The 23,846-nt window shown below is 45.2% G+C and overlaps 1 protein-coding gene across 2 annotated transcripts in view; it reads left to right on the top strand.

Moving 5' to 3' along the window:
- The first annotated feature begins 45 nt into the window (after positions 1-45).
- The window catches only part of RETREG2 (reticulophagy regulator family member 2), a 30,926-nt gene continuing 7,125 nt past the window's right edge, over positions 46-23,846 (top strand). The window contains exons 1-7 of one of the 2 annotated variants that reach the window (XM_089520398.1): positions 46-61; positions 7,496-7,602; positions 11,912-11,942; positions 12,316-12,451; positions 16,413-16,497; positions 23,184-23,321; positions 23,610-23,704. In XM_089520398.1, the coding sequence (XP_089376524.1) occupies positions 60-61; positions 7,496-7,602; positions 11,912-11,942; positions 12,316-12,451; positions 16,413-16,497; positions 23,184-23,321; positions 23,610-23,704 (594 nt within the window). In that variant the 5' untranslated portion in view covers positions 46-59. Of the gene's footprint in view, positions 62-976; positions 1,353-7,495; positions 7,603-11,911; positions 11,943-12,315; positions 12,452-16,412; positions 16,498-23,183; positions 23,322-23,609; positions 23,705-23,846 lie in introns of those variants that run through there. The other variant, XM_089520397.1, reaches the window with a different exon arrangement.

Genomic DNA, 23,846 nt, shown 5'->3' with positions numbered 1-23,846 from the left:
GGAAGGGCCTTTGTGTGGGAAGGGCTACACAATACTACTACTACTACTACTGTTGTTGTATGTAGAGATCTTGTGGCACCTTTGAGGCTCACTGGGAGAAAGAAGGGACTTGGGAGCAGGAGCTTCCCTGCGCTTCAGTCTCCTCCCTCAGAGGCAGTCAGTGCAGGAAGGCTAATGCTGCTGCTGCTGCTATGAGATCTTGAAGGTCCTTTGAGACTCACTAAAAGAAGGATTTCAAATATATAGCTGTATTATATAGATAACAATATAGAATTATTATTATTATTATTATTATTATTATTATTATTATTATTCTGTGGAATCAGTATACTGTATAAAGAGATCTGGAGCCATGTGTCCAAAGGAGAGGGACTGAAATGGTGAAGGGTCTGGAAACCATGAAGCCCTATGAGGAACGCCTTAGGGAGCTGGGGATGTTTAGCCTGGAGAAGAGAAGGCTAAGAGGTGATAGGATAGCCCTGTTTAAATACTTGAAGGGATGTCATATTGAGGAGGGAGCTAGTGTGTTTTCTACTGCTCCAGAGACTAGGACCCGGAACAATGGAAAAGAGATTCCCCCTCAACATTAGGAGGAACTTCCTGACAGTCAGGGCTGTCCGACAGTGGAACACAGTCCTTCCTCGGAGCGTAGTGGAGTCTCCCTCCTTGGAGGTCTTTAGGGCTGGAAGGCCATCTGTCACAGGGGATGCTTTGATGGGGAGTTCCTGCATGGCAGAAGGGGGTTGCTCTGGGGGCCTTCGGGGGACGTCTTCCATCTCTCTGATTCCATGGCTTTCTCTAGATGTGCCTTTGTCTTCCATTTCTAGCTCTACGCTTGGGGCATGCGCAGTTGGTCTTAGATGCCTCGCTCTACAGTTGGGAAAAGGAAAAAGCAAACAAACAAAGAAGCTCTGAGCATGCGCAGTTGTACCTCCGCGCGTGCGCAGTGGGAGGCGGGGCCGCGTGACTGGATGTCGCGAGCGGGTTGGGCCTCGTCGTCGCGCCGCTGCTTCCGGTGGCGGCTGTCAGGGAGGACTCCGTCCCTGGTGGGTGGCTGAGGCGATGGCGAGCGGCGGCGGCGGCGAGGCCGAGGACGGAGCGGGCGTCCTGACGGCGCCGGTGGCGTCCGAGGAAGAGGAAGAGGAGGAGGGAGGGGCGGCCTCGCTGGTGGTTCCCGGCCCCGGAGTCTCGGCGGAGGCCGAGGAAGAGGAGGAGGTGCTGGCCCTGGCCGCCCGGCTGAGGCGCCGGCTGAGGGGCTGGGAGGCGGCCGTGGCTGCGGCGCAGCGGCTGCTGGTCTGGGAGAGGCCGCCGCAGAGCCTGGCCGGGGCCCTCGCCCTCGGAGCCGCCCTCTGGTGAGGGAGAGGGAGAAGGAAAAGGAGAAGGAGGGAGGGCAGGGCCAAGGAACAGGCCAACCAGAAAAGTAATAGAAGCAGAAACAGAGACTGTGTAGCCTCCCTGCAGTGTAGGACACCTCCACGTGAAAAGCTCTCAAGCACTCCCATGCTCCTCAGCCCTGCTCCAGATGGAGGGCCTTTTGGGATCCTTCCTGGATACAAGGACGCCTCTGGTCACCCAGGCTATGTATATAGCCAGGGCAGGGCATGGCCACCTTCAAAGCTATAAGGCACTCCCGTGAATACAAGTCTCTGCTCCAAGAAGGCTGAAAGAGGAAAATTCAAGGAAAATTCAGGACACTCCTAGAAACACAAACCCAGGCTGGGTACTCCCTTTACCCGCCAACATAAGGTTTGGAATTGGAAACCATGCCTTTATGACGAGAGACATAGGGAGACGGGTATGTTTAGCCTGGAGAAGAGGCTGTCAATGATTAAGAGGTTAAGAAGTGATATCATCATGGCTGAGAGGTGACATGATGGCCCTGTTTACATATTTGAAGGGGTGTCATATTGAGGAGGGAGCAAGCTTGTTTTCTGCTGCTCCAGAGAATAACACGGAGCAATGGACTCAGAAAGCCAGTGTGATCCTAGGTTACATCAACAGGAGAGTAGTGTCGTCCTGCTTTGGCTGGGTGTCACCTGGAATACTGAGGGCAGTTCTTTGCACCACAAAGAGGGATGTGGACAAACCGGAGTGTGTCCAGAGGAGACTGACTAAAACAGTGATGGCAAACCTGTGGCACGCGTGCCAGAGGTGGCACTCAGAGCCCTCTCTGTGGGCACATAGTTTGCCAGAGTTTGTTACTAGAAAGCCGGAGGGACATGGCACTTTGCAATAAATAAGTGGGTTTTGGGTTGCAGTTTGGGCACTCGGTCTCTAAAAGGTTCACCATCACTGGACTAAAACATGAAAGGCTTGGAAACCATGAAGCCGTATAAGGAGACCCTTAGGAAGCTGGGTATGTTTAGCCTGGAGAAGAGACAGTTAAGAAGCAATATGATAAGCCCTATCTTAATATTTGAAGGGATGTTATACTGAAGATGGAGCAAGCTTGTTTTCTGCAGCTCCAGAGAACAGGACCAGAGCAATGGAGTCAAGCTACAGGAGTGGTGGACTCTCCTTGGGAGGTTTTTGAACAGAGGCTGGATGGCCATCTGTCACATGGGGTGCTTTGTGTCTTCCTGCATGGCAGGGAGTTGTGCTGGATGGCCTTTGGGGATCTCTTCAAGCTCTATGATTCTAGGATCTTTGTTGTTGTCTTTCGAGTAATTTCTGACTTATGGTGTGGCTGGGAGCGTTATCAGCCCAGCACAACCTTGGTTGAGCCAGCAGCAGCACCTGTCTTGTCAGGCTGGCCAAGGCCCCCTGGTGCTTGTGACTGCCCAGAGTGTTTGTTGTTGCTATTGTTGTATGTCTTCAAGTCATTTCCAGCATTTGGTGACCCTAAGGTGAAGTTATCTGGCTCTTTCTTGGCAAGTTTCTTCAGAGGAGGATTGCCATGGCCATCCTCTGAGGGAGAGTGTGTGACTTGTCCAAGGTTATCTGGTGGTTTTCCATGGCTGAGTGGGGATTCAAACCCCTGGCCCCCCAAGTCATAGTCTAACACTCAAATCACTGCGCCACACTGGATGTTGCAAGAGTTTAATACTAGCAGTGCCTTGGGATAATGGTGACCAGGTGTCCTCCTTTTTCCAGAAGTGTTCTACATTTCAACCTTCTGTCTAAGAGGAATTCCAAAATGTCCTCTCATTTTGAGCATCACTAAAAAGCATGAATTTATATTAAGTGTTCTTAGCTTTTAGTTGGTTGTGTCCTACATTTTACATGGATGTCCTACATTTGTGGTGCCTTGTCCTCCTTTGTGGCTAGGACATTGGGTTACCTTGCTTGAGATGATGGCATGCCACTGGTCCTACCTACTTGCTTGTTGTTGTTGTTGTTGTGTGCCTTGATGGTGACGCTAAGGCCTTATCACAGGGTTTTCTTGGCAAGTTTCTTCATTGCCATGGACGTCTTCTGAAACTGAGAGAGTGTGACTTGCCCAAGGTACTGCCCCATCTGTCTTCCAAGAAGGTCTGGTGGGAAAGAAGTTGTACCTCTGCAGTGTATGAGGGATACCCATGTGGGGGCTTTAGCATGTTGTTGTTGTTGTTAACTGCCCTCGGCTTATGGGGACCTTGTGGACGACACTTCTCCAAGACCCCTCCATCATCCACTGCTTTGCTTAGCTCCTGCAAACTCAGGCCTGTGGTCTCCCTGATTCATTCTATCCATCTGGCATGCAGTCTTCCTCTCATTCTGCTGCCCTCTACCTTCTCCAGCACCATTGCATTTCTAATGATTCATGAGTTCTCATGATGTGGCCCACATAGGACAGCTGTAGCATTTTATATAGTAGGTAAGGGCTGGAGTTGGCCAGTTTAAGGCTGAAGAAAGAAGAAACACTCTGTAGAGTTGTTTCTGAAATAAAGATAACCATTTGGTTCCTTTGCAGGTGTCTGATACTTTTTATTTTGGAGTAGGTACCAGCCCTTTAGGTTTCTATTTGTTGATCCCATTTGTTCTGCTCTGCTTTTCTAAGTACCGTAAGTCAGGATGGACTGCATGGGGAAGCAGTCCCAATGTTGTTCTCATAATCCTGTGTGACAAGTTATTATTATTATTAAGCCTTATTTATAAAGCTCTGTAAATTTACACAGCACTGTACATACAATCACTTAAAATGAATAAAATAAAATAAACCTGGCAGTGGCATACATTCTAGGTAAAACAATTAGAAGTTAATACATATTAATACATATAAAATTCAAAACATTAAAATATAGCAAACAAACAGTTTAAAATAAGCATTCTGCAACAATCATGTACTGTAATGTCTGGGAACACTTCCCTAAACAGAAATGTCTTCAACTCAGCTTTAAAGCTGGTTAAAGAGGTGATGAACCATGCTTATGTGGGAAGGAAGTTCCATGAGTGGGGGGCAGCAAGTGAAAAGGGACGGATCTGAGCCGGAGAAGTGAAAATCCTAGGCTGGGATAACAATCCTAGTAATGACTTGCTCATGGTAGTGAGCTGTATGACTGAGCTAGGATTTGCATCCAGATTCAAGTCATACTGTTGGGGAAATATAGTGGTGCACTGTGAGACATTAAGTAATGTACAGTATGTATCACTGAATAGTGCAGAACATTGTACAAAGATTTTGAATGAATGGAAATACTGAGACAGAATGTTTTTCTTGAATTCTAAGGGAAAGTGGGGAAAGATACTGTGGGAAACAGACAATGCCTTCTACTGTTGAAGGAAGGTGTCTTATTTAGTAAGGCCCAGAATGTGTGAGAGATCTGCAGTTGGAGGGACAGAGAGTTGGAATTTGACTGGTAGCAGTGTAAGATAGGCAATGACTACAAGCAGTTGTAGAGCACAGAGTGGAGTCCTGGAAGAAAGTTCCTGTCATGCATGAAATTGTAAAATGTACATGTAGAAGAAGAATATTGGTGTCCATGAGAGAGCATTTGAACAAGGAAGAGAGTTTATGGTTTCTCCATGACTGGAGTGCAGTAAAGCATTTTAGGCAATCAATCTGATATGTAGAGGAGGAATAATGAGCCCCTCTGATTATGAGGTGCCCAGTTTGACTTTCCTCAGTAGTCAAGATTACTCTTTTTCAAAGAATACACATTTTTGTAGGAATGCCTCCCAAAAAGAGGTGATAATAGAGGGAAGATCACCCTCAGCATACTGAATAGGTGCATGTATGAAAATGACATGCTCAGCTGCAAGTTGGTGTCACACTAATAAGGACAGTGTCATACACTGTTCAGTTATGAACACATTGAATTGTTATTTAATAGTGGATGGATTGTACATGAAAATCATGATCGATTCCCTCCTTCTGGCTTAGAAGTGAGACATGAGCCTTTTTATATCATCTGCCTTCCATATTTTTGGCTTTGTTTTCTGATGGTAAGCAAAAAAAAGGGCTTGCTGGTTTCCGTAGATCCAGCCTAACATTGCTGTTTGCTTCAAGGGAATGATTCTAGCAGAACATCACAGTGTTTCTGCCCAATTCCAGTGTCACTCTCCTTCCAGCAAACTAGACCTTTTTTTGAAACAATAAAAAATAGAAAATTTGAGTAACCCTTATTATGTAGTCATTATATCTGAGCAGGAATGTAGTGATTCTAATCTAAACATTGTGTCCTGGGGCTTAATGATTCTGAATCATGTTGGGAGGCTGCAGTTAGATGTGTCTGAAAGAATGAGCTTGGGATGCTTCAGTAGAAGAAAAGAGTGTATGCTGTCTAAATGAATATTCCATACAAATAATCAGAACACCTATATTTCTAGACTAATGCTGTCTAGTTTAGGCAGAGTATGTATGTAGAATATGGTTTGCAGATTGCAACTGATACTCAGGTTCTCCTTCCACACCCCTCAGCAACCCCTCTGCCCTCACATGGTAAAATATTTCAGAAGCATTTTGGGAAGTAATGATTTGCCATTCAAGCATAATTTGCCCTAACCCTGTTTTAGGCCTCCAAAGGCCTTTTTTTAGCATCAGAAGGGACAGGCCCTGTTTCTCAAATGTCTTTTCTGGGCTACATAGGCCCAAGGTCTTATTTTAGATTTTACTTTTACTGATTTTGTATGGTCACAGGCCCTGATTCCTGAAATCCTTGAAACTGGAAGTGCCATGGTTTGATGGTTTTACTTTGTGTGTAGAGCATGTTCATTACCACTGGCTATATAAGGAAGACATCTCTTATATGTAATTTGTCCTGAATGCAGTGCTGCAATTGCTACTATCCCTGAGCCCAGTGCAGATGTAAGTCCCATGCAAACCCCAAAATGTTTTGCTTTGATACAGATGTTCTGATGTCCTCCATGCTTGATCCTAAAAGAGGTGTAGCTATAATCCAGGATGTGTAACTTAACATTGAGTGAGTGTTGCCTCAAGTAACCTTCCTACTTCACTCAGAAAGTATAAACAGATTTCTCCCTGACACATGGGTGCTGCCAAGAGTGGCTTGAGGACTTGGCCTGTGATAAACGAGGGCTGCTACTAGCAGCTGCAGATATCTGGAGGTTTGCCCAGCAGCGTTTCTAGTTTAAGTTTGTGTACTTGCTATGTTGGAGCCACATGGTCTGCACTATCCCCATCTTGGGGCTGGTAGCTTAGCAATTTCTGGCAGTCTACCAGGTTGTAAGCCGAACAAGCTGCTAGTTGCCCTCCGCCAGATGAGCCCTTGTTAAGCCCCATAGTCACTTAGAACTGCAGTGCTAGTACATTCTTTCCTGCCTATCCTGCCCCTGCATACGCAGCAATATTTAACAAGCATGAATAGTTAAGAGCCCAGCAAACGGAGAGAAAGCAAAACATCCTGTTTACGTTTTTAAAAAATGTACTGACTATCAGCAGAACAGATTTGCTGGCTGGAGACATACCAGGGTTGGTAGTACACACTAGAGGTTGCAGTTGTAGACATCTCAATTTAAGATAGCGGTATAACATGGTTGTTCTTACAGTCTTGGGAGTTTTGTGATGGTAAAGAAGCACATTGGGCTCTGCCAGGGGGGAAAACACCTTCCACATTAAAAAAAAATCTTCCCAAAGACAAATAAACATAAGACTAGAAAGAGAAAATGAGTTAGTATCTTATTTTAGGAGGATTCTTGCCAGGGTTAAAATATTACAAGTTGCCCATAAATTTGCAGGTCACTGGTTGCTTATAATTCTTCCTGTTCTCAGTTGCACAGGATACTAGTCTTCAAACTTTGGTCATAGTCCTGTAGATAGTCTTGAATTTTGGAAACTGAAGAGATTATAATTGAAAATGATGCATGACATATAGCCTAGATCATAGATGGGGAACTTCTGGACTGCAGAGGCTTCCTATACAACGTGTGGAGGTTCCCTCCCCAGTACCACACCTTGAAGGGGATGTCCGAGCTATAATATGAAATAACTGGGTATTTCTATTTGTACAATACTCACTGTTCCAGTTAATTTTACTCCCTGTCTGCCATGTCATTTACACAAGGGGATACTTCCTTTCCAGTACTCCCTTTAATACCTGTCTTCATGATCTTCCAGGCTGTTCTCGTCCACTTCATTGCGTCCTCTGTTCCTCCTCAGCATTGGCCTTATTGGTGTTCTCCTGTTGGAGAGATGGAAGCCACAATTCCTATTGGATTTCTCAGGTAAATGAGACTAGTGATAGTTGAATAGGAGATGAAAGGGTTCAAGTTCTAAGCACAAACCATCCTTTTTGGTTCTCTCACATTTGCAAGTTTATTTCATTGCTTCCTGTTCTGCTGTGATTTCCTGCCTGTCAAGCGCAGGGCTGGTACTTTTATTTCATTTTATCACTGATTAAGCAGGTAATGCTGTTAATGTTCAGGAATGGCACTTCAACACTTCTGGATGGTAGTGGGCAATTACTTACTTAGCCAACAATTATTGGCTTCTAGAGAGAGTTTGTTTTACAAGTTGCTTGGATTTTTGTTAACCCAAAGTAGAGAAAAGCATTTGTGCTGTTTTGTGCAGCCTCTCTAGTTTTTGTGGGGAAAAACCAAAGGGAAATTAGTCTTCGCTTTCTGTTCATTTCTCTGCTCTTGTTGACTTGTGCAAAATGGTTCATCTTCGGTTCCATTAGATCCTAACAGTGCAAAGGCAATCAAACCCTGACATAAATATTACCAACCTTGTGTTCTCAACTTAGGTTCAACCTTAACTTCCAATAATGGGATTATGTGGTTAGAATGAGGGTGTTTCTGATTATTAATTAAAGCAGCTTTCAACTAGCTAAGACCAGCTATATGAGAAATTCTGTGTGTCTGAAGTAAGATAAAGTGCAGCACGTTATTTTGTACCAAACACAGCATCTGTTTCTAATTTCTAAAGCATGTGGACCACTGCACCTAACAAATACAACTAGGATTATCAATTTATCCAAGTGAGAACTCTGTGATACTAACACAGCATGCCTTTCTTTCCATTTCCTCTCCAAATATTCTCCTCGTGAATTCATCAGGTAGAGGCTGTGTCTTAATAGCTGTAGAAACAGTCACAGGATCATCTCTAATAAATCCACTGGTTGTTTATTAATGCACAGGGGAGAAGCTGTGGCAAGTGGCTACTTGTGGATAGTTTAATGCACTTCCAAGCTATAAAAAACCTTCAAGAATTGGCCTTCCTTAAACAGTGTCAATGATTTATACTAAATCCTGCAAGAAGCATGCTTTGGGCAAGATTTTTGTGGGAGTCACCTGTGTGGATGTAGTCATTAGTTGATTTAAAAGGCATGACTCTGGCCAGAAAGCTTACCCTGAGCACAACACTGGCTAGGGGAATGGTTTAAGAGGGATGAGATACTAGATGCCCTGTGTCAAGCAGCAATCATTAAAAGAGTACAGCCCAAATAATATGATCTTTGTTGATCTCTCTCATCTTTCTTGGACAATGAAACAGATCCTGCCAGACTGATTTCATGGCTCTGGGTGAGGCAAAGCACTTAGTTCTCCTACCTTTGCCAATGTGCCTTAGCTTTTACCTTTTTTTTTTTTTTTTTTTTTTTTTGAGAAGCATATCTTTTAAAGTAGCAAAATCAGGGGGCCTTGACTTCATGTTAAAAAATTACCTGAATTAAGGGCTTTTTAAATTCCAGTTGTAACACTTGTAGATAACAGCGCTGCAATGTTATTATATAACACAAAACAGTAGACCATCCAACATGGGCTAAGGTATGTTTTTAGGATTTGTTGAGATTCTTAAACATCTCTCTCTTCTTAGTTAACTAAGGTGTTAACTGCCCCACACTCTCAGAATAACTGGCAAGAACCAACTAGAATTACAAAAAACTAGATTAGTTTCAACTTCCCAAAGAACCTTTATCATTGCAGCTCCAAAACTATAGAACAACCTCCTGGAAGAGACCCGTCTTATTACTTCCTGGATGCTTTTAGGAAGGCAGTTAAGACGGATCTCTTCCGGCAAGCTTATCCACCTGACCTCATATAAGAAATACTGTCCCTTCCTTCCTTGAATCTGTATATTTCCATTCCACTGTCGATTTTTGATAGAACTGGTTTTAATGAAATTATTAGTTAATTTTTATTGTAATTTATTGTTGTGTCTTCTATATTTTATTGGGTTGTAATCCCGCCTCACTCCCAGGTGGATTGAGGCAGGAAAATATAAATAAAATTATTATTATTATTATTATTATTATTATTATTATTATTAGGTGCCGAACCTTGTTTTATATTAAACCAGCAAATAGGCCGGCTCTCCAAGAAACTTGGATGCTATATTCTGACCTTGTCAGCAAGCTTTGGTCCCTGGCAGATTTTGTTAAGACTACTGCAAATCACATTGACAAAGCTTTCCCATCAAACAAAGTGCTGCTTCTTCCCCATATGAAGGATCAGTTATTTTGCAGAATATTTTCAGTATGCAGAATATAGTTATAGCTTCATATATCTACATAAAGGCTTCAGCTTTCAGTATGCAGAATATAGTTGTAGCTTCATATATCTACATAAAGGCTGGATTTTGCTTCTCTTGCTTGTTTTCTTCTTGCATCCTATAACAGTTCAGCTGTACAGTGCTGGAGCATGTGCTGATGCTGGAATCACAGTGAGAACCTGGTTTTCACTGTGGAAGCAGAGTTGGTGATTTACAGTATTTGTTGCAGCACCTCTGGAGAACTGACGTTTATTTTAAATCTTCCAGGCATGTAAGGTTACAACAGAAGGAGAGATTATTATGAAGTACCAAAGTTTCAAAGCTCAACAAAATTGTGCTTTAAAAATAGGCTGGTGGAAATGATTCATATCCGTAGTGTTCCAGTACATGATGCCCAGATTCACCATTATGACAGGCAGCAGTATCAAAAGAGTAGGGCAGCACAGTAGTCAGTGTATTTGTAGGTGCCGTAAATGGATGTTGTGAACATATAACTAACTGAACAATAGTAGCTTTTCATGCTACTGGAATGGCTTCAAGATGTGGGCTGTGCCTGCTTTATTGCTCGAGTCCCCACCAGAATCTCTGTGGGTAGAGGAAGATCCTGATTGGCTCCCTGACCTAGGGCTGGTTGTCTGGAATCTGGGTCACAGACTTAACAAGATTGCTTTCTGCCACTCCAGTGCACACTGTTCACCAGGCTGTCAGCTCTGTGTTCATTGCCTTGAGCTAGCCCCAAGTGCTATAGCTTGTAGGGACTGTGCACAACTCACAGCATGCTTTAAATAATGGTACAGCATGCCAGCAACACCAGATAGTCAATTCAGATGAGTTCCAAATGTCTGGCATGTAGGGGGTTATTCACAATACTTCTGTTTAACTAGGTTAGTAAGTCTCAGATGTCTGGATACACGTTTTAGATCTTTCCCAGGTGGCTTTGCAGTAGCAAGGGATTGCTTATATTCTGTGCCAAAGCATACTATCTTCTGCAGCAATCCTGCAATCCACATTCGGTCACAGATATTAATATGCATTTTTTGTAACATTGTCTTCTTGATTATTATTACTTTTGGACAAGTTCATTACTTTTTTACAAAGGTATGGACTATAAATATATATTAAAAAGCATTGATAGAAGAGTAGGATCTGAAATTTAAATGGACATGCAGGTAGACTGTAGATGCTATACGTTTGGATACAGAAGTATTTTGTGAACTCAGCCATTCCAAAATGTATGTTTAACCATAGAAGTTAGAACAATGTTTTAATACAACATCTTGAAATTCTTCCATTCAAAATTTTAATAAATAATTTTTATTTATATACCGCTTTTCTTCAAATCAAAGCGGTTAACAACATTTACATGTACAATATAAAAACCATCAGTATAAACAACAACATAAGCACCAACATTTTGTATTATTGTTCCTGCCCAAAGCTTTCCTGTGTCTAGTAGATGTGCCAGGACTGTGTAGTTTGAGCCCAGCACTGTTGGGTGTCAGCCGGACTCTGCCCATTCTGATTCATTAATCTTTTGTTAGTAGTACATATTAAATTTAAATCTTCTGTGTTTGAGTGTGTACCTGTATAACATCAGATGGTTATCAGAGCTTAGAAGAGTTATTTTTTGGACTATAGTTCCCAGAATTCTGCAGACACCTTATCTGGCTGGAGAATCCTGGGGATTGTTCTCCGAAAACACAATTTCCCATTTCAATTCTTGATGTTTCATCAGTACCTGTCAACAAGTACTCCATTTTCTTTCTAGAATGATCAAATGTTGATTGTGCTGCTCTTCCTGCTATGCAGAATGATTGTTAAAGGCTTCATTGTTGAAGGAGCAAACATCAAGTGCAGGGAGGATGAAAGTACGACCCTCTAGATATTACTGGTTTGTAGCTTCCATCAGTTCCAGCCAGCATAGCAAATGGTGAGGAATGATGGGAGTTGTGGTCCACTAACATCTGGAGGCAATGTGTTCTCTGTCCCTGATTTAAATTCATTTAGCTTAATTATATTTCTTTTCACTCTTTTTTTCTACAGCACAGCCCTTGGAAGAACATGGAAGAGATAGGTAGGTTTGCTCAAAGTCATATAATTCAGAATATGAGGCTGGAGATTTTACCTGCCATCCCTTTGCCTTGTCCCATGTTCTTTGTATTGTGTAGGAAGGTGAATAACTTTGATTTGTGCTGCAAACTGAAAAGTGCTTTCCAATGTTCCTTCTCCAGTAGCATGAGTCTTTTGGCTTCTTTTATGGATTTCACAAGCTGCAATATGAGCTTTGCATTATTCATCTGTCTGAAAAAGTCAGTGTGGCTCACCTTAGAGATCTTGCTGTTCTGTTTGGGGGAAGTTTCTCTTTATTGCTTGTGGTTCTTATAATCACAGAATGGCAGTGTATATGGAAGTCCTAGTTTACTCAAGTATGTTTTCCATTGCTGTAGTGACAGTGAGATGGCAGAAGCACAGCCTCACTTGCTAAGTGTCCCAGAACTCTGCCGTTACCTGGCTGAGAGCTGGATTACCTTCAGGCTGTACCTACAGGAACTATTGCAGTACAAGAGGCAAAACCCTGCCAAGGTAAGCAAACAGTCAGCTGGGCTTGTGATATGAAGTAGTGGTATGGGTAATACTTGCAAAGTCTCCCATGCTGCCTTTGGACTTTGGCTTACTAATATTTATTTGTGCCTACACTTAAGACTTCATCATGCCTAATAGTGATTCATTACAGGAAAACCAGTGTACCTTCAAGCCCAGTTTAAAATAACTTAAACTTAGTCAAACAACATAAAAAAGATCATAGAATCATAGAATCATAGAATCGTAGAGTTGGAAGAGACCACTAGGGCCATCCAGTCCAACCCCCTGCCATGCAGGAAATCCCAATCAAAGCATCCCTGACAGATGGCCATCCAGCCTCTGTTTAAAAACCTCCAAGGAAGGAGACTCTATCACCTTCCGAGGAAGTGCATTCCACTGCCGAACAGCCCTTACTGTCAGGAAGTTCCTCCTAATGTTCAGGTGGAATCTCTTTTCCTGTAGCTTGCATCCATTGTTCCGGGTCCTGTTCTCTGGAGCAGCAGAAAACAAGCTTGCTCCCTCCTCAATGTGACATCCCTTCAAATATTTAAACAGGGCTATCATATCACCTCTTAACCTTCTTTTCTCCAGGCTAAACATCCCCAGCTCCCTAAGCCGTTCCTCATAGGGCATGGTCTCCAGACCCTTCACCATTTTTGTCGCCCTCCTTTGGACACGCTCCAGTTTCTCAATGTCCTTTTTGAATTGTGGCGCCCAGAACTGGACACAATATTCTAGGTGGGGCCTGACCAAAGCAGAATACAGTGGCACTATTACTTCTCTTGATCTAGACACTATACTTCTATTGATGCAGCCTAAAATAGCATTGGCCTTTTTAGCTGCCGCATCACACTGTTCACTCATGTTCAACTTGTGATCTACTTGGACTCCTAGATCCTTTTCACACGTAGTTTCATTCAGCCAGGTGTCACCCATCCTATATCTGTGCATTTTATTTTTCCGCCCTAAGTGCAATACCTTACATTTCTCTGTGTTGAATTTCATTTTGTTAGCTTTGGCCCAGCTTTCTAGTCTATTCAGGTCATTTTGAATCTTGATCCTGTCCTCTGGGGTATTAGCTATTCCCCCTAATTTGGTGTCGTCTGCAAATTTGATAAGTATGCTCCCAATTCTGTCATCCAGGTCATTGATAAAGATGTTGAATAGCACTGGGCCCAGGACAGAGCCCTGTGGGACCCCACTGGTCACTTCTCTCCAGGATGAAAAGGAGCCATTGTTGAGCACCCTTTGGGTTCGGCCAGTCAACCAATTACAGATCCATTTAACAGTTACTTTCTCTAGCCCACATTTTACAAGCTTGTTTGCAAGAATGTCATGGGAAACCTTGTCAAAGGCCTTACTGAAATCAAGATATACTATATCCACAGCATTCCCTTCATCTACCAAGCTGGTAATTTTGTCAAAGAAAGAGATTAGATTTGTCTGGCATGACTTGTTTCTCTGAAACCCATGTTGACTTTTTGTGATTATGGCATTGCCTTCTAGATGTTCACAGACTCTCTGTTTAATGATCTGCTCCAGAATCTTTCCTAGAACTGATGTCAGACTAACTGGACGATAATTGTTGGGATCCTCTTTTTTCCCCTTTTTGAAGATGGGGACAACGTTTGCCCTCCTCCAGTCTGCTGGGATCTCTCCTGTTCTCCAGGAGTTTTCAAATATGATTGCCAATGGCTCCGATATTACTTTTGCCAGTTCTTTTAATACCCTTGGATGGAGTTCATCTGGTCCCGGAGACTTAAATTCATTTAGATTAACAAGGTGTTCCTCTACTTTCTCTTTACTTATTCTGTGCTGAAATTCCCCTATTCTGTCCTCTGCTCCATTATCCTCAAGTTGAGCACCGTTTGCCTTTTCTGAGAAGACTGAGGCAAAGAAGGTGTTGAGTAATTCTGCCTTTTCTCTCTCTCCTGTTAGCATTTTGCCATCTTCTCCACGCAGTGGCCCTACTGTTTCCTTCTTCTTCCTCTTGCTGCGGACATATCCAAAAAAGCTCTTTTTATTGTTCTTAACCTCTCTAGCAAGCCTGAGTTCATTCTGCGCTTTAGCTTTACTGACTTTACCCCTACACATGCCTGCTATTTCTTTGAATTCCTTTTTCGTGATTTCCCCCTTTTTCCATTTCTTATACATGTTCCGTTTCAAACTTAGCTCGGTATATCTCAGTATATGTGGAAACCAAAAATAGAAATAGAATTTTGAGTGATTACATCATTTCAGACCAAGTGCAGGTTTTTCCTATCACATTCCAAGAACTATGCTGAGAAAACCATCTGGGTGAGAACATGTCCTTAGACCAGACTTGAATATTGGTGTGATAGTTGTCATTAAAAGCAGGAGTGCTGTCTTGCTTCTTTTTACCTCAATAAGCAATCCAAAATGCATGACGCAATATCATTGTACTGTACATTTCTGCATTCCACATCTTCACTGCGGAGGCGTATTGAAATGTGATGAAGTTGCATAATTTCTATTAGTAAAGCAGATGAAGGTGTGAAAACATTGCTTGTAGTGGCAGCTTCACTTCTGTTATAATATGAAGGTCTGGACTTAATTTAAACAGAATGTGAGGTCTTCTTGCAATTTTTAAGTGGAGGTTTCTAGCATTCCTGTCTGTGGACCAATGATTCCCTTTCTTTGGAGGAGCAAGCAGTGCCTAACATATCCTATGTAAGAAAGTCAAGTGAAAGGCAAGCAGATGTGGGAGCAAAAGGAGATGAGGTAGGAAAATGGATAGATGTTATGCTGTTTCAGAACATACAGTTATGTTCTAGCCCCTTGTTGCTCTAAGCAAATCCCTTTCAATACTGCTCTCAAATGCTGGGACTGATGCAGGAAAAGTGACTGTCAACTATTTTTGCTTAAAGTTTTGCTAATTCATCATTTGTTACTGTTACTTCTGAACATTTGGGCCAAGATCCTAATTGATACAGGCAGAGCACAGTCTGCTGCTTTCTTACTTACAGTGTGGATTGGGGAGGATGAAGGTTGTATGTCTTCTCCTGGCTGTGCAAAAGCTTCCAGATGATACTCCCAGAGGCAATTCATGGGCATTGGAGGTGAGCTGTTATTGGGTGCTGTCCTGCAGCCATTTAATATTGGGCAAGTCACACTCTCTCAGCCTCAGAGGATGGCTAGGGCAAACTCCCTCTGCAAAAATTCTGCCAAGAAAGCCCTGGGGTAGAGTCACCTTAGGGTTGCCCAGTCAGAAATGGCTTGAAGGCATGCAACAATAGCCACCCCTAATACAACTCATCAAGAGGATCTTGGTTGTGGCTTGCTTGTCTAGGGTCTCTTGGAATTTTACCTTTAGACTGGCCCTGAGATATAGTTACCAAGCGGCAGCAGTACATTAAAGCATAATTGTAGCCAAGCATTCTGGTGCAGCACAGTCAGTGACCATGTAGAACAACTGTATCAGTACATCCAAGCTGTTACTTAAGAAGACAAGAGTCCTGAGCTGGAAATTAAACCTGGGTTACTGTGTTGAAGTCTTCCTGAACTGGTACAGGTAGTCACCCATATCTGAAATACTTGGGGCCAGAGGTGTTTTGGATTTTTTATTTTGGGTGGTGGGGGTAGCATTGCATATGTGTGTGTGTGTGTGTGTGTGCATAGACATACAGTACTTATATATAATCGTGGAGATGGAACTGAAGTCTAAATATGAGATTGATTTATGTTTCATATACACCTTCTACACATAGCCAGAAGGTAATTTTATATACAATATTTTTAATAATTTTGTGCACAAAACAAAGTTTGTGTACACTGAACCATCAGAAAGCAAAGGTGTCATTATCTCAGCCACCTATGTAGACAATTTTGGATTTTGGAATATTTCATATTTTGAAATTCTAGATAGGGATACTCAGGCAGGAATAGGTAATGTTCCTTATTACTAAATTATTCTTCTGTATCCCTTGTTTTTTTCCTCCAGTTCTGTGCCAGGGTCTGCTCAGGATGTTTGATCCTAGTAGTAGTAGGACATTATGTTCCAGGAATCATGATCTCCTACATTGTCTGTGAGTACCACTGAGTCTTTTGTATCCCTTAAGAAGAGACACATGAATTTAGCAGGCTGTATTGTAGGAAGTACTTTTTATGTCCAATAAACTTGTGTATCAAACTTAACATAGAAGGAATCAAGCACATTCATTTCAATACAGGTTTTTCTTCCCTTTCTCTGCACCTGCTTATCAGTCAGAATGGTGTTGTATAACCCCTGCTGTAAATCCAGAAGCCATCGTGGTCTTCAAACAATGATAGCTATGACTCTAAAGCAGCTATTGTCTTATGTTGGTTTTGCTAAGGAGTACAGATATGTAGAGAGGGGCTATTTCCCATTTCCAGTATGTTACAGAAAACAAATGGAAGAGACTTCTAAGGTTGCTTATGAAACTGAATGACATTTTCAACCTTGGATTCTTTTTCCTTCCTCTTCCATCCAATATGAATGGACTCATCTTATGAGTTATTTTGGAATGTAGAGGCTGAATAGGTGCATCAGTCATACTTTTTCTAGGATCATGTTTGATGCTTTGTGTAGTTATGGTTCCAGACTGAGTTTGCTTGTTTGTTTATATAGCATCATCACTTTCTTCTTCGTGGTCTCTGCGAATCACACAAATGGGTTATTCTGCGCCTGCGCAGCAATGCTCGGAAACTTCTAGAATCTCTGGGCAGAATGCAAAGTAACTTTCTGCAACTTTTTGGCGGTATCCCCGCCCACCCCTATATAAAGCCCCTAGCGGCCCGCTCTCCTTCAGTTCCTTCATTCCGCCGCGAAAGCAGCTCGAGGAACTTCGCTAGCAATCGACTACCATTTGGACTGAATCTCTGGCAATACTGACCACCGGCTTGACCCACTGACCACTTCATACGGACTTTCCCTTAGATTTAGACGCACTGTGTTTTTCTCGGCTCGACCTGGACTGGTAAGCGACCTTGACCCCCGCGATACCGCTCTCACCGGCCATTATGGCCTCCTTTAAGCGGTGCTCCAAGTGTGGGGTGAAAATCCCCATGTCGGATGGCCACGATAAGTGTGTCCTCTGCCTGGGGGAGACCCATATCCCAGGCTCTTGTGTCCATTGTAAGGCCATCACGTCCCAGGCCCTAAAAAACCGGGACCAGAAATTGAAGGCCTCCCTTTACGAGAAGGTCTTCCAACCATCAACCTTCTCGGGAGAACCAGCTCCCGAAGAGGCACCGTCTGTGTCCCATGCCGAGAAGGCAAAGGCTCCGAAAAGGAGACATGAAGATAAGCAAAAATCCTCCAAGGAAGACAAGGAGAAAAGGCACAAATCCTCTAAGGAGGATGAAGGGGCCAGGCGGGCTAGGTCAGCATCTCCAGTCCCGAAGACGAGGTGAAAGGGGCCGCCGAGTACAGTCTCGGTCCCGCCTCCAGACCGTAGGACTGTGGCGACTCCGGCTTCAAGCTCCGTTCCCCCACCTCTGGAACCGAGGGTCTTGCTTTCGCCTCATCTGTCCATTCCTGATGAGGACCTCCATATAGTCACCTTGGACCATAGCTCCGAATCGGAGGGGGAGATCCCGGATTCCGACCCGCTGGCTTCGCCCTGCAGATTGAGGTCGCCTTCCAAAGGTTCCCGTCGGGCCCGGTCTCCCTTACGCAGAGACAGAGCTGCCCTTGGTACCGAGGCAGATGAGGCCTTGGACCAGGGCCGTGACGACCGCAACTTGCCGGATAGAGACCTCTTTGATACCTACCCGGACTTGGTCTATGATCATCACTCCGGACAGTACTTCCTGCCTGTGGATGCTTCCCACCTCCGGAAACGCTGTCCGGGCCCGACCAGGGTGAAGCCTCGCTCTCCGCGGCAAGACACCACTCGCAAGTCGGATGACTTGTTTACGATGAGACCATCTTCTGAGAGGGACCTTTCGCCACCTAGCCGACAACCGAGCAGGTCCGTCTCGAGATCTCCATCCAGATCCCATTCTCCGTCTCCATTTCCCAAGGAGGACCAACCTTATGTCTTTGGGGTTCCGGACGCCCCGTCCCCATCTGATGATGTGAGATCCTTTGCCGATAGAGTCGTCCGGATGGCCGACGCACTGAAATTGGAGGTGTCCCACATGGAGGATGATGCCCTCGACCCCGTGGAGAGACGGATCCATGGCTGCGCTCCTGCTCCTCCCTCTCTGGCCTTTCTCCCATCTCTAGAAAAAATTGCCAAGAGGTCCTGGGAAACTCCTGCCACTATCTCCTCCACATCGAGGAAGATAGAAAACCTTTATAGGGTCACTCCATCAGGCCCGTCATGGCTTTTCAATCATCCCAAGCCCAACTCTGCCATAGTGGAGGGGTCGCAGACGTCCTTTACTCCCCGTCAAGCTTCCTCTCCCGTGGACAAAGAGGGAAAGAAGATTGATGGACTGGCTAAAAAATTTTACGCATCCGCGGCGCTGGACATCAAAATCGCCAATTATGCGGCGTGCATGGGAGCGTACGTACAGCTCCTCATGGAGAAGATGGACCCGACCATCGCAGAACTCCCAGATGACAAAAAGCGGATCATGACAGCTCTCCTCAATGAGGTTCATCTAATTGGAGAACAGCAGATCATTTCGGCCAGACACTCCACTGACTGTGCTTCCAAGATCTTGTCGGGCTCGATAGCCCTCAGACGCCACGCATGGCTGCACTCCTCGGACCTTACTCCACAGGCCAGGTCCGCAATAGAGGATATGCCCTTTGATAATTCCGGTCTGTTCAACAGAGAGACCGATGAGAAGTTAAGCTTCCGTTACCGGATGAAGACGGCCGCACGGAAGCATGGGATGTCCTCATCCTCCAAATCTCCTCGCATGAGATATGGCAGCCAGCGCCCATGGTACCCACACTCACAGCACCGGTCCCAACAGCAGGACCGCCAATTTCATCCTCAAGACAGGCCGCCTCAGAGCCATCCGTCCCAGTCCCCATCGGCCCAGCCGGATCGACGCCAGACGTCCCAGCCCAGATACCAGCAGGGCTATAAGAAGAAAGATGGCAAAGGCAAGCGTAGGTTTTGAAGTCCCCCAGCGCACTTCGCTCCTTCCTTTTCTGACAGATTGAAGCCTGGGCTTCGATCACAACGGACTCTTGGGTTTTGGACATCGTCCGACGGGGTTATGCCCTTGAGTTTCTGCAGCTCCCGTCCACCGGAGCTATTAATTCCACCTTACCCTCGGACACCCTTCTCGACGAAGTGCAGTCCCTTTTAGAAAAAGGCGCTATCAAGCCCGTGAATCCCGCTCGGGCCCGATACTGCTTCTTCTCAAGATACTTTACGGTCCCGAAGAGGGACTCTGGACTTAGACCTATCCTGGACTTACGCGAGTTGAATTCTTTTATTATCTACAAACGTTTCAGAATGGTAACTCTTGCCTCTATTTTGCCGTTGTTACAGAAGGACTCCAGGTTCGTCACTTTAGATTTGAAGGACGCTTATTTTCATATCTCCATCAGAGAAGGTCACTGTTGGTTCCTCGCCTTCACCATTGGGACCGACATCTTCCAGTACAAGGTTCTGCAATTCGGCCTCTCCACAGCACCAAGGGTTTTCACGAAATGTATGGCCCCTGTGGTGGCATACCTGTGGCAAAAAGGGATAACCGTCTTCCCCTACTTGGACGACTGGCTATTCACCGCTCCATCCCGAGAGACGCTACTGCGGGACGTCCAGTTCGCACTATCGTTGCTAGAGGCGTTGGGACTCCGGGTCAATTTGCAGAAATCACATCTCTCCCCAACGAAGAGGCTGGACTTCATTGGGACGACTCTAGATTCCGAAGAGATGAAGGCCTTCCTTCCGCGCCCAAGATTTCACGCCTTGACCTCCTCTCTAAAGGACTGTCTCTCCCGAAGGAAAGCCCGGGCACATACAGTCCAAGTCGCCATGGGGCACTTAGCTTCCACGACATTCGTTACCCCCTGGGCCAGGTTTCGCTTCAGGCCTCTTCAGTCGTGGTTCCTCTCCATCTTCGATCCCGTACAAGACTCTCCAGCAAAGGTGCTTACCATCCCGAGGAAGGTCCAGAGATCCTTGCGCTGGTGGCTCGAACCCGACAACGTCTGCGTGGGCATGCCCTTCATACCCCCACAGCCGGACATTACCCTTACAACAGACGCCTCCTTACTAGGATGGGGTTCCCATGTCCTGGATTTTACCATCAAGGACAAGTGGTCGCGGACAGAGACTTCTCTCCACATAAGCGCTCTAGAAATGCTCGCAGTGGAGAAAGCTCTCAAAGCCTTCTGCTGCCTCCTCACCAACAAGGTAGTACTATTGCTTACGGACAATACTACCACCATGTATTACCTCAACAAGCAAGGAGGCACAAGATCAACAATGCTCCTGGAGATCACCCTCCGCATCTGGGAGTGGTGCATCGCCCACAGCATCTTGCTGCAGTACATCCATCTACCAGGGGACCAGAACGACCGAGCAGACCAACTGAGCAGATCTCCAAAGACCTGCCACGAATGGAGGCTCCATCCGGAGGTGGTTGCCAACCTTTTCCTCCGATGGGGGTTCCCAGTGTTGGACCTTTTTGCTTCTCCAAACAACACCCACGTTTCAGAGTTTTGCTCTCGAACTCGGGGACCGGGCTCCAGGGGAGACGCCTTCCAACTCGACTGGAGCCAGGGACTACTGTATGCCTTTCTCCCCTTTCCCTTGTTAACGAGGGTGCTGTCGAAAATCATGATGGACCAAGCCGACGTCATTCTAATCTCCCCGTGGTGGCCGAGACAGCCGTGGTTCGCTCCACTCCTCCGTCTGTCCAAAGGCCTTTATCTCCGACTCGACTACCGTCCCGACCTCCTCTCCCTCCACAACGGGATGGTCCTGCACCCCGACATGGAGTCTCTCCCATTGGCAGCATGGAGGATCCGCTGTTAGTTTCCCTCCCGGCTGATATCCAGGACGTGATAATGGCGGCTCAGAAGCCCTCTACGTGCAGGGCCTATAGTTATAAGTGGGACAAATTTCTCGCTTTCCTTAACGAGGAGGATATTATACCATCCCAGGTTTCTATTTCCACGATTTTGGGCTTTCTTATGTCCCTGGCCAACGCAGGACTGTCTTTGAATTCTATTAAGTGTTATTTGTCTGCTATCTCCTCCCATTATACATTTGGAGATAAACCCTCTTTATTTAGAAACCCGCTGGTAAAGAGATTTCTGCGAGGATTCAATAACCTTCACCCGCCTTGTTCTTCCCCTTCCCCTGCTTGGAGCCTAGAATTGGTACTCTCCAAGCTGACCTCCAAGCCCTTCGAGCCCATGGCTACGACGGACCTGAGGCTGTTGACATGGAAGACAGCCTTCTTGGTAGCCATCACCTCTGCTCGTCGGGCCGGTGAACTCTGTGCGCTTCGGGCTGACCAGCCCTATCTCCACTTCCACAGGGACAAGGTTGTACTTCGGGCTGACATCACTTTCCTGCCTAAGGTGGTGTCAGCCTTTCATCTCAATCAGGACATTATTCTTCCCACTCTGGCCCCGAACCCATCCACTGATGAGGAGCTTCGTATGCACTCACTAGATGTCAGAAGGGCACTGGCATTCTATTTGGACAGGACCTCGGGCTCGAGGCTCTCCAATAGACTTTTTGTTTGCTACTCGGAAGCGAAAAAGGGACTGCCTGTTTCATCTCAAAGATTCTCTAAGTGGGTTTCAAACACCATTTATTTGTGTTATGAATTGGCAGGCATCCCTGCTCCGGTACGGGTTCGGGCCCATGCAACTAGGGCGGTGGCAGCATCCTCAGCCTTCTTGATGGGGATTCCCCTCGAGGATGTCTGCCGGGCTGCTACCTGGTCCCAGCCACTGACATTTATTAGGCACTACAGGCTGGACTCTAGGGATAGGCAGGGAGCAGCCTTTGGGAGGGCAGTGTTACTCTCAGGTTTGCATTGATTACACAGACAAGGCCGTGTTGCTCATATTGTTTATTCTGTGTCAATAAATTTCATTGATTTACATGCTTGGACACTCCCTCCTCCGTTGACTTTAGCTAGCCAGTCTAACCCATTTGTGTGATTCGCAGAGACCACGAAGAAGAAGGACAGGTTGCTCACCTGTAACTGTGTTTCTTCGAGTGGTCATCTGCGAATTCACACAAATCCCGCCCATCCATCCCCTCAGTGTCCCGCTCATGATTATTGCTGACGTTACCATCACACTGTGGCGGCTCATTCAGAACTGAAGGAGAGCAGGCCGCTAGGGGCTTTATATAGGGGTGGGCGGGGATACCGCCAAAAAGTTGCAGAAAGTTACTTTGCATTCTGCCCAGAGATTCTAGAAGTTTCTGAGCATTGCTGTGCAGGTGCAGAATAACCCATTTGTGTGAATTCGCAGATGACCACTCGAAACACAGTTACAGGTGAGCAACCTGTCCATACATGGTGCTTTACAAGTAAAAGTCTTACAGAAAAACAAAACTTAATTCCCTGCCTTCAGAATTACTCTCTATCTAAGACATGACACAAAAGGAAAAGGGAATAGCAGTGTGGGAGAGGAATAAGTCCAGCAGATACTGCCTCTTCTTCTCTCCCTCTGAGGTTAGGGCAGTGGCAGTTGGGTGCTTCTGGACCTAGGCATGGTGGAGTATTGACTGAGCCCAGTAACGGGGAACTAGACCTCATTTCTCCACAGTATTTGTTTCTAACACACTCTGTTCTTTCTTCATATCTCTAGTGCTCAGTATCTTGCTGTGGCCACTAGTGGTTTACCATGAGCTTATCCAAAGGATGTATACACGCTTGGAACCTATCCTAATGAAACTGGACTACAGCATGAAGGTGGAGACCTTGCATGTTAAACATGAAAAGAAAAGTAAGACAATAGGTTTCTACTAACTGAAAAACATTACTTTTGATGAAATACATTGCTTTTGATGGTGGGACAAGATAAAAGCCCCAGCAAGTTAAAATGTCCAAGGAGTGACTGGACTTGGTGAGAATCCTAGATGCAATGGGGACAGGGCCTACAATAGTTGGGGATAATTGGATATCATTGTGCAGATGGGACAATTACTCTGAGAAAGCTCTTACCTTAGTCTCTTTCTTGTAGGACTAGACTCACAAACACCACCCAAAATATTTCTTTTGTTCTTTTCCACAGAACGTCAAGGAAAGAGTGAGCCAGAAGCGGGTAATGAGCCAATGGCAGAGACGGAAAGTGAGAGTGAGGCAGAACTGTCTGGCTACTCTCCAGTGGTAAGCGCAAGCATGATGACATGAGGCTTCATGCACAAGAACTATCTTCTTCCAAGAAAGCTCCCTTAAAAGATTAGGATGTTAGAGACCTGGGATTTGTTGTTTCATCAGGGGTCGAGGGGGCTACAGCTACCAGCTAGTG

The sequence above is a fragment of the Sceloporus occidentalis genome, unplaced genomic scaffold (genome assembly GCF_023333645.1).
Source record: "Sceloporus occidentalis isolate IW3139 unplaced genomic scaffold, rSceOcc1.0.p SCAF_4, whole genome shotgun sequence".
NCBI lineage: Eukaryota > Metazoa > Chordata > Lepidosauria > Squamata > Phrynosomatidae > Sceloporus > Sceloporus occidentalis.
Note: the sequence above shows the minus strand (reverse complement) of the source record. Positions and strands in the feature narration are given on the sequence as shown.